This window comes from Anarrhichthys ocellatus, unplaced genomic scaffold (genome assembly GCF_004355925.1).
Source record: "Anarrhichthys ocellatus isolate YVR2014 unplaced genomic scaffold, GSC_Weel_1.0 scaffold15, whole genome shotgun sequence".
Classification (NCBI taxonomy): Eukaryota; Metazoa; Chordata; class Actinopteri; order Perciformes; family Anarhichadidae; genus Anarrhichthys; species Anarrhichthys ocellatus.
Genome location: NW_022280045.1, coordinates 5,239,492 through 5,250,206, shown reverse-complemented (window position 1 = coordinate 5,250,206; position 10,715 = coordinate 5,239,492). Strand labels below are relative to the sequence as shown.

Sequence of the window (10,715 nt, the reverse complement as noted above, 5' to 3'; positions counted from 1 at the left end):
AAAATGCTGTCCATCAACAAAAACATGGACAGCATTTTGTTTATTTTAACACCTTATATATTATACAGGTTATAAAATCCAAATTTTATTTTTGCAGTTTGATTTCTATGTATAAATATAAACAACCATGTAAAAAGCAATAACTTTACATAAAGAGATTCTTAATGTATTATTACACAAAGATACACTCTACATAGGCATCAGGTATCACAGTGAATGGCAGATCCATGACTACAGAGTAAACTGATCTGCACTCTTCTTGTTATAATGGTGTTTCCTGCCCCCTTGTGGCTGCACACTGTGCACTCTCCTGTGAGGATGAGCCTCAGCCAGGTCAGCTGACAGTCTCTTGGCCATTCGGTCGGTGGTCCTCTTCATGCTGCGGGCCACCTCGATGGCCTGGTCTAGAGTCCTGTTCATTTCCGACTCCTAGAAAACAGTTCGCAAACTTTCCAATGAGCTAACCATGAAAACATTTCACAGCAACGACACACGTCTTGTATACAGGGAGGATCTTTTAAAATGTCAGAATAGTCAGCAGACACCCACGTGAAGAGATGAAACACATCTCACCTTGCTCCCTCTGCGTCTGCCTGTCCTGCTGCCAGTCTTTGAGGGCACTGATGCTGGAGACGGTGTCCGCTGGAAGTACACATTACTGGGCAGGAGAGCCGTGTCTGACTGGGTGGAGCGCTTTCTGTGATGGGACATGGACCGCAGAGGCGGCTCCCTCACTTTATAGCTGGATTTGAGGACAGATATTCCCACTTGAACAGAACTATGAAATCTAATAACACTGTGTGTGTCTGCTTTCAGTAAGTGGTGTGTTTGTGTCACGCGTTTACCTTGCAGGCAGGCTGCTGGAGGAGCCGTAGCTGACCTGGAGAAGAGGCTTCTGAAGAGATGGAGAGGTGAAGAGAGACCATCTCTCTTTGGAGTTAAAACTCTCCATGACAGCTGATGATCGGGGAAACATGAGAAGCACTACAGTGTGTATACCAACACAATACTGCACTTATTTACATCCCTAGATTTTGTTTTGACGTTACAAGGAAGGACATTTATGATGATGATGATGATGATGATGATGATGACAATTTTTTGTCTCTGCCCTTTATGAACACGGTTACTTTTGTGCTTTTCTAGTATGTGCTCTGAAACCAATTTGTCTATTATGGAAAAATAAAATTTAAATCATATTTATGTATATATATATTGGACAATGGTCTTTGTTTTCTTTTAAACACAATGACACCGACATGTTGACGTGATAAACATTAGATGATACAATCACTTACTTTGTGGTCTCTGCTTAGCGTGGCTGTCAGAAGCCTTTCCTCCTTTTAAAATGGAGTTGGTCAGACCAGATGTTTTCACTAAGTCATTTCCCTCTGACCCTGAAGGAGCATAACACACGATATTGGATATAACATCCCTGTATAAATGTTATATATAATAAGAAATTCAGAAACAAATGGGGTATGTACTGAACTGTACAAGCCAGCTGTGGCTCTGACCTCTGTTGGACTGCAGCGCCTCATGAAGTTTATATTGAAACTCCGGTGCAGAGCGCACACTGCCTCTCCTGCTCTCTACAGGTGAATGGTGGAACTGCAACATGATCTCAGAGCCAGCTGTGTCACCGCTGTCTGTACCTGAAGAGCGGATGATCAAAACCATAGCAGACGATGGAAGGAATATACGCACACAAACACACATGTACAGATGTTGAGACACACTTTGAGACATATAGTGTATTGCTGTAATTTGCTTGTTGGTGTTTTGTGGTGGAACCTTTGCTCTTGCTGGGGTCCATATCTGAAGAGATCCAGTCCTCTATCCTCACCTGACTGGAACTGAGATTGCTCACATTCTGTGTGCTACTCGATGGCTTCCACACACTAGACGTTAGAATAAAAAGAGTCAGAATAACGACTGTATAATGAATAAATGGTAAGAACATGACGGGACTACCTCGGACCTTCATCTGATATTGAGCATCTGTATATCTCATGGAAGCTTTTTACTGTATGTGCGGTTCTCTGGTTGTTATCCAACAATTAGTAAAGGTAAATATCAACCAAATGTTGCATCAATACACCCCAACAATGGCCATTATACCAGCCTGCAGGATCAGCTCCACACCTGTTGCAGTCTGATCTGTGGTGGGTCCGCGGTCTGGTTTTCGACTTGCGCTCCTGGCGATCCTGTCTGTATTTGGAGGTGAGATAGTCCATCTTCTGTGATAGGTGAGGCAGCTGGACCAAGCCCTCCTCCAGGTCCTTCTTCAGCCGGGATACCTCTGACTGCAAGGCCTGAATAGCCTCACTGAACACACATGAAAACACACACACACAGATGTACAGATGTTCACAGTGTAAATAGGCAGTGTCTGCAAGCGAGTGTGGCTTCTCCTGAGCTCTGGCAGCTGAGTCTCATCATCTAATCAACTGCTGCAGCTTAACAACCCTGGCTTTCCTCACAGTCTTGGCCCGATCGATACGTCTACTACTGTGGTAGCCATGTTCTCAAGCCTTAGAGGTGTTTTTTGAGTTTAAACTTTGTTTCCTTGTGCTCAGATGAATCTCTGCCTGGCTCTGGATTCTCAGTCTCCTGCCTACCTGCTTACTCTCTTACTGCCAATCAAACCACTGGATCGGCTCCAAGAACACTCAACCTCTGCCTAGCCTATCTGCCGTTATCTCCATTCTAAAAACCAAGTTTGCAATAAACCTTTTAACCTGCTTGCAGAGTCTGTGGGGTGCGTTTTGGGTTTCACTCAATACCGAACATAACATAAAGTTCTAATATTCAGCAGTTGCAGCGGTGAACCACCAACACTCCTCAGCAGCTCCTCAGCATACCTATTACATGAGCAGGAGTACAGTGGGCTGCCTCTCTCTTCTGTATCCATGGCAGTGCTGAGTACGGGTTCAGATATGTGGTGATGAAGGCGGGCAGGCAGGCTGCGTTCAGCTCCTGTGTGGTCAGTGGTTTGGAAGTGTTCATTATTGCAATAAGGACCAGATAAGATGAGACGAAAAGAGAACTTCATAATGCGGGCAGATTAGCTCACCCTGCAGCCTGACTGAAGGCTCCTTCGTGGTGCTCTCCACCCACCGCTCCACATCTGCTGCTGCACCAGGGGACTGTGTTCGGACAGACGGGTAGGGACTGGCCCATCGCTGGCTAGTGAGTGAGGCTGAATGGATGGCTGTCTGCAGGTTGGAGCAGGAGCCTTCACTGTCTGAGCTACTTAAACCATCATTCTGGGACGGCCCACTGTAGATGCGAGTATCAAACTTGAGTTATTGTCAAATTGATATGTAGATTGTGACTATGCATTAACAGGAGCTAATTTTATTAAATACTTATGTATGTTATTGTTGCTGTGTTTATAGCTTTGTACCTTTCTGTGAGCAGATTTGGTTGAAACGGTCCAGAGGCTGATTGATTCAAGTAGGAGCTCCCAAATCCACTGTCGGTCTCTGGACTCACAATCCTCTGCTCCCCAGAAGACCCAACAACAGTTAAAATATGGCAGTCTATGCATCCTCTATACCAGTGTAACCTAAACACCATCCAAGAAAACCTGTTGCACAACAAACATCAGACTAAAGTTGTCAAACAAACCAACTATCTGTGACTGACCTGTGACACAGATGAGGTGTTGAGAGGAGGCTCTAAGAGAATGTGGCTGTCTGAGTCTCTGGGTGCATCAGCTGACGACGAGACCTCCACAGCCAGACTTACACGATCCCCCAGATCACATTCCCCCACTGCGTTCAAGACACTATCAGGGGTGCTACGCCTGCAGCAACAAGAACAAGTGAGATATTTAGATATTTAGAGTCTGTGGAGTGGAGTTGGGGGGAGTTGGGGAAGGGTGAACAGTATGACAAGGAAAGCATTGCATGTAAAGCTAACTATTCTTTGGAGAGTGCTGTAGCTGTTCCCTATTTCTAGATTAACAATACAACAATACATGCTGTACAGTATGCAAACGTAGGTCATTTACTCTGTGACAAGACGGATTACTTTAATGAGTCATGCATTATTTCAGAACAAAGCAGTACAGAGAAACCACAAACAGAGTGTCATAGCTCTTTTATACTGTCAGGTAGAGTTTAATATCACATCACTGACCTGTCGCGTGTCCACTCCCTCTGTCTTGCGGATGAGCTGCCTCTGCTCAAGTACGCTAAGATGTTGCTGTGATCTATCACCTCTGACGAGACAGAGCTCCTCTCATCTTCAGCTTCAGTTGTCGGGATTTCCAGTCCTTCCAGAGAGCCCAGTGAGCTCCTGTAGCAGGACAGAGAAGAACACAGAGACACTCGGTGGAACCTAACACCAACGCCGCAGCTGAAACACTATCTGCCCATGGTAAGGCTGAGAGCGTGCCTATTATCTGAGCACAAACACACGTGCAAGCACCACTCAAAACATCAATAGGTAGACACAATAGTGACAGTGATACATGCACAACAGTGGTGTATTATTTCATCAAAGTGCCTGTTTGACTACATCATTCACGCTATTATAATATTGTTGGACTTTAAAATATTTTTTACAAGTACCTTGAATGCCAGCAGCTGTGTCCAGTATTTTTCAGCAAAGAGTCAGTTGTTATACGTTCACTGCGTTGCTGGAAACCCTCATCTCCATGGACTCCACGGGCCTCCTCGACTATCTCCTCTTTTTCTTCCTCTTTCTGTGTCTCCATCTTATAACCCACAGTGGAAAAACCTGCTCTTGGCTCCTGACACATGAGACCCATACAGATAATTTGCTGTTAGTGTAATCTTACACAGACACACGCTCAGCATTTCTTCCCGGAGAGAATTGATCACAATTGAATGTGCAGGTTGTGGATGCTACAAATGGGCTTCTACTCGTCAGCAGAGAGCAGGCTGCACACAGGCTGGAATATATACAACTAGAAAAGGCTGGATGCTGCAAAGCTGACCCTATGCTGGCTTTAAAAGTTAAATAATACCATTAATGTATGAAAGATGTGGAATATTTCAAGGTTTGTTGAAAAGCTGACAATACACTGAATTACTGGCTAAAGTTTGTAAGAAGAAGGTGAAGTAGTAGGAATAGTGGGAATAGTGGAAAAGTGGGAATGGTTGTAATCCGTATGAATGTCATAAAATAGTAATACCAATAATGTATTAAAGATGTGGAGTATTTTAATTTATTGTTGGAAAGCTGAGGATAGACTGCATTGCTCGCTGTTATATGATGAAGAAGGTGAGGTGGACTATTTTGAAAAGTGGGAAAGGGTTAAATTCTCAAGAATGTCATTAAAAATTGTATTACCAATCGCATTATTTCCTGTTAACATACAGTTACCTTCTGGGGCTTTGAATTTAAAAAAACTAGTTCCATTCCTAGTTTTCTGTCAACACACAGTGAGAGTTGGGGGCTTTATTTTGAAAAACAAGCCTCATCCTAAGCTTCCTGTTAAGATACAGTTCCTTTTTGGGACTTTTATTTTGAAGGTAAAACATTGTGGGAAAGGGAGCAGGTTAAAGATAATGTTTTGAGAAGATTTTAAAGCTCGCCTCCACTCTTACTGTTGGGTCCCCCACTCAAGCTCTGAACATTCCATGTAAAAAGGCGAGATAAGAAAAACAAAGATTTAGAGGAACGTAGGTTGTGAACGGTTCCAGCGTTCACAACCTATGAGGCAGCAAGTCTGTGTGTGAGTTGGTTACCTCATGCAAGCATGGTGGAGGTGAGGGTGTGGGCATGCAGAGAGGACTGGGCGTCATTAGCAGCATCTCTTTCATGGATGTGGGAGTGGAGGATGAATGGGGCGGAGAAATCTGCTCACACACATTTTTGTCTGTCATCTCCTTTATCTCCTCAAGGTGCATCCCTATCCTGAATATGTCTCCCTCCACCAGCCTGCGCACGGTTTAACATACACAAAACGCACACGCAAGAATGAAAGCATTGACATGATACTGACACGTTCACACTGGTGAAATGGCGGGCTCTCTTTAACCTGTTTGGGTCAAAGATGCCTGTTTTCCTGGACAGGCCCATGTAGTTTTGCATCTCCAGAGCTCTGTGCTGTTCCTTCTTACTGATGTACTCTCTTTGCAGCTGGTCCTGAGCCTCCATTATGCTCCTCAACATCTGACAATGGACGTATTTTACATTCGTGGACATGCAGAAGTGCACAATGTAAATTAGAATGCACCTCAAAAACACAAAATTGTGATGTCCTATATTTCCATATTCAGTGCATCTCTTAAAGAACTACAAATAGGAAATAAACAATACTTACCATTTGTTGTTCTGCTGTGCTCACTGACATGATGCTCACACTCAATTTAAATCCTTCCACCTGAATAGAAGAAGGTTCATACATGTTTTTGTGCATTTAAGGGTTGAATATTAATATCCCGGCACATCTTCAAACTTACCTTCTGCATGAACTGGCTGATGATGTCTTTCAGCTCTGCAGTCATTCTTTCACCATCGCTGGGACCCTCCTCAGGCTGCCTGATGGATGTTGTGTTCATCACCTGATTGTTGCTCTGGGGGGTTGTTTCTTGTTTCTTGCCAAAGTTTTCTGAAAACAAAGCAAGACTGGAGTAACACAAACCGAACATAGGCCATCAAACTATGAGAAATATGTCCTTGATGATGAGTGTTTGATGAACTTCCACATTTCCATCTCATTGAAGGAATTGGGAAAGATAATCAATAAAGGAATCAAAGAATTATTTTTTTTCTCTCCTGTCTCTTCCTCATCATTGCATTTTAAGAAAGTAAGCTAATATTGTATACTTTCAGTGTATACATGCAAAGAATTTGTTACTTTGTAAATTAATACAACTTACACATGATGCATAACAGTTACTGATGATCTTGTGATATAAAGACGCAGAAATCAATAGTGAAATATTTTCGTGTGGTTCGGTTGTTCAGTTTACAGGCATTGTTTTCCACTTAATTAACATTAAAGATGTCTGTCGAACTAGAATAGTTGTCACCTGACCCCATTTGTCTCTATGGAAACCAGTTGCACTTCACTGCGTAATTTGCAGGTAGCAAAGCAAAGCGTTGACCTGTCATAATATCAGATGTCGGACACAGAGACGCACCTGATGGGGAAGCCACGGATCCAAGATGGCTTCCCTCAGCTAAGTTACCCTGATGATGATCATCATACGCTAAATAAAGCATCGGTTCTGAGGAGGGTTGAGCCTGTGAAAGGAGAGCCATAAACTTGTAACTTGCATTTAAAACATGACTCTGAAATTAATCTGAGATTAAGTTAACTCTTTACTTACGTTGGTTGCTATTCTCATTTGATCTATAAGGTTCTCTGCTTCAGCATATTTGGTGAGTAATTTATCATATTCAGCCTCAGGAAGACATATGGAATGAGACAAATGTTAGTCCTGTCTACTATACGCAGCATTCATATATGTTATTGTTTGAGGACTGACAAGCAAAGGAAATCAAAAAGCTGTAGGTACAGGTGCACTGTAAACCCTGAATGTTTTCTACCTGCAGGTGATGCACCAGTGCTGGAGCAGACTCTTTGTCCTCGTTTTTGAACATGTAGGGCTTCACTGAAGGCTGGACGGAATCCTCCAGGACTCTGTTGATCACCTCTAACATCATTGGAGAGGACTGGGCTCTCTGCATGGTGGTGGGGCTCTGAGGAACAGGTCTGGCTGGTCCATTTGGAGGTTTGGGGATTTTTACCTTGGGGGCAATCTTGGAGAAGTCAGGGAGTGGGTAATGGACTTGGCCTTGACCATACTTCATGTCAATGAAGGACCTGGTGCGCACAAGTGGGACTCTCTGAACCCGTTCATCCTCTTCGGCCTTTTCCTGCTTCTCTACCTCTACAGCACTTGTATCCTCACTGCCCTGTTCTGAATGTAACCTTGCAGAGCTGGATACAATGCTGTCAGAAGCAGCAGAGGTGACTGGAGCAATTTCCCTTTCTGCTTCTTCCTCTGAACTTGATTTTTTTTCAGATGCACTTCTCTCATCAGTCCTGTCACAGCAGAAACGCTGATTAATCTCAGAATTACAAGCAGGGCTGTCTGAGTGGTTGCTATTAATTGTTGTGCTGTTGTGTGTTGGAGCCCAGCTAAAAACAGTGTCATCCACGCTCTCCAATAGGGACACCTCTGGCAGGGTCTCTGCCTCGATCGGCCTAAAAGGCCGCAGCAGCTCCTCCTGGGAGAAGTGTCGCAGCAATATCTGGTCAATGTCTGAAGGACAAGGCCATGATGGGGCAACCTCACTCGGCTTGGGAGCATCGAAAAGGTCGTCCCGTTTGGTGTTGGCATCATCTTGTGACAAAGTCGCTGGTTTCTCGGCGTAACGCTCAGCAGAAACCAAGCGTTCAACAATATGATCTCGATCTCTTGTCTTGCATTCAAGCATACCAGTAACATCAGGAATTGCATAAACCGTTTCGCTTCCATCAGAGCTCATATTGCCCTCAAGGTTCGCTGTTTGGTTGAAGTAGGGGCTTCCTAGGTCACCATCGAAAGGTAGGTCATCCTGATCCTCATCGCTAGTATCTTGCCCCGGGTCCTCGTGCTTTAAGGGCGGCTCATCTTGAACGGTGGTCGGTCTTTGGGCGGACACATGCAATATGCTGCTCTTGGTCTTGCTCTCTACCACATTCTCACTCTGACTGCTGATGACAATACTGGACTCTGACGAGGTGACGTCCAAGGCTGACAGCTCCGTGCTCCCTGCAAATTAAATACCAAATTAGAGGGCAGCATAGAATCATGCAAATCATGAAAAACTCATTTGGGTATCTGGAGTGCCTAACAACCTTCAAACTGTAATACAAGACAATAGTCCGTTTTTTGTGGGTTGCCTGGATCAGAAACACTTGAGTTAACAAGCCATTCAGATAGACTAATAGAAAACTAATTTATAATTTCAACATTCAAGCATGTTAACGAAAGCTCCAAAGAATACAATAGATTTCCCTCATCACTGTTACCGTTACCGACCAATTTAATTTCATAAACAAGACTACAATCCCCATGATCTGTTATGAATCTGTGAGAAGAACTGCATCCTATTCTTAAATTCAAACTGGCCATGTGTTATAGCACTACATAGAATTATTCAGTGTGATGTATAGTTCGGGTCAGATAAAACAAGCCAGTTCAACATGACGGTGACTTCTGGACTCACCACTGAGATGGATGCTTGCCTCGGAGGCAGCAGACTCTGCCTGCGACAGACGTAAGGCTAAAGAATTCTCCAAATCACTGAGGTGGAGACTTTCATCCTCACTTAGGTCGACAAAGATGCTCTGCTGAATGTACTTCTCCCACAGCACAGTGGGCTTGTCCTCTAGCTGTACATCCCCGTCTGATTCCTCCACTTCACCCTCCATGGACGCTTTGTCTTCACCTGTGGCAAGACAAGGGGTAAGAAAGCAGGATGGAGCACCTGTTCATCACTTAGCAACGCAACGTGTGAGCTGACAACATCGGATCAAAAACGTGCTGCACTGTCAATTATTTAACAATCAATGCATTGTGTGGTCAGAGGTTTGCGTGACACAAGTGTGTAAGGTCGTGTTTGTGCGGATGATGTATGTATGTATGTATGTATGTATGTATGTATATATGGGTGAAAGTGTGTCAAACAGTGGTGGAAAAGGTTTACTTTAAGAGTAACAATTACACAATATAAAATGATTCCATTACAATTAAAAGTCCTGCATTGTAAATCTTAAAGTGTTGTCAGCATCTATCAAAAGTAAAAGTTCTACTTTTAACACGGCCCCTGTCAGAGTTATATCAATACAAAAATATATATCATTTAAAAATGTAGATGTAGAGGGAGTTATTCGTGTTATGTTAGGTGGTTCAACTATGACACATTTTTAATATTCTGTTTGGTAATGCATTTGTTTTGTATGTAAAAAAAAACAATATGTAGCCTATAGTAATAATCTATGAATACAGTAACTACAGCTGTCAGATGTATGTAGTGAAGTAATGAGTACAATATGAATTATAGTGGAGTTTAAGTTTAAAGTATCAGAAAATAGGAATACTCAAGTAAGTGAAGTAAAGGTACCTTAAAACTGTATTAAAGTACAGTAGCCTACTTGTTAAATGTACTTAGTTGGGTCTTTCTATCACTGGTGAGAGTGGCATGCATTACAAGTAACATCTACTACACTGCAGAGGCTGACAGTCAAAACAGCTATTTCACATGTCAGTGTCTGTGCTGTTTTTGTATACTAAACTTTCAGTCTCATATTGTGACGCTGAGGCGGTAACTTACTGGAGTTGTGAACCGGTCCTCCTGCACTGCGACATTCGTGTTGAGATCATCCGTTCCACAGCCATTGCTCTTGATCCTGACATCATCGTGCATCTAGCTGCACCATCTCTGTGTCTTTCTCTCTTGACATATGGTTTCTGGGACAGGTTTAGTGTCTGTAGCATCATTAATAATGTAGCCTGCACGGCGGCGCTGAGCGTCTGGAGCCGGGCTGCCAGCGTACAGGCGGAGTCTAGTTGCTGGGTAACCTCCACCAAAACAACTACTGAAGAAACTAGTTTTTGTTAGCGAGCAAAATAAGTTTTGAACGACCAACCTCTGTATTTTAAGTATTTATTGAGAGACTTTCATAGGGTTTGAGTTAGGGGAGTGTTGCAACTTCACCTCACTTACCGACACACAGCGGC

At 43.4% G+C, this 10,715-nt stretch overlaps 1 protein-coding gene across 1 annotated transcript; it reads right to left on the bottom strand.

Annotated features, from left to right (window-relative positions):
- Positions 1-231: 231 nt before the first annotated feature.
- On the bottom strand, positions 232-10,468 carry aknad1 (AKNA domain containing 1). Its single transcript, XM_031854875.1, has 22 exons — positions 10,309-10,468; positions 9,202-9,423; positions 7,534-8,744; positions 7,314-7,388; positions 7,125-7,227; positions 6,441-6,589; positions 6,302-6,361; positions 6,017-6,150; positions 5,724-5,916; positions 4,581-4,762; positions 4,147-4,305; positions 3,652-3,811; positions 3,410-3,504; positions 3,077-3,282; positions 2,865-2,979; positions 2,146-2,328; positions 1,795-1,901; positions 1,518-1,655; positions 1,299-1,397; positions 846-957; positions 574-742; positions 232-429 (listed from the first exon to the last, which is right to left on the bottom strand). Exons 2-22 carry the CDS (start codon positions 9,404-9,406, stop codon positions 232-234), a joined length of 4,053 nt encoding a protein of 1,350 aa, XP_031710735.1. The 5' UTR covers positions 9,407-9,423; positions 10,309-10,468.
- Between the last annotated feature and the right edge of the window lie 247 nt (positions 10,469-10,715).

Bases quoted from the DNA above. Each gene is read 5' to 3' on its own strand.
- aknad1 (XM_031854875.1), bottom strand. From the start codon at position 9,406: ATGGAGGGTGAAGTGGAGGAATCAGACGGGGATGTACAGCTAGAGGAC. The intron at 8,745-9,201 runs GTGAGTCCAGAA...TTTAATTTGCAG, and splicing joins GGCAAGCATCCATCTCAGTG to GGAGCACGGAGCTGTCAGCC. The intron at 5,917-6,016 runs GTTAAAGAGAGC...AACCGTGCGCAG, and splicing joins GGCATCTTTGACCCAAACAG to GCTGGTGGAGGGAGACATAT.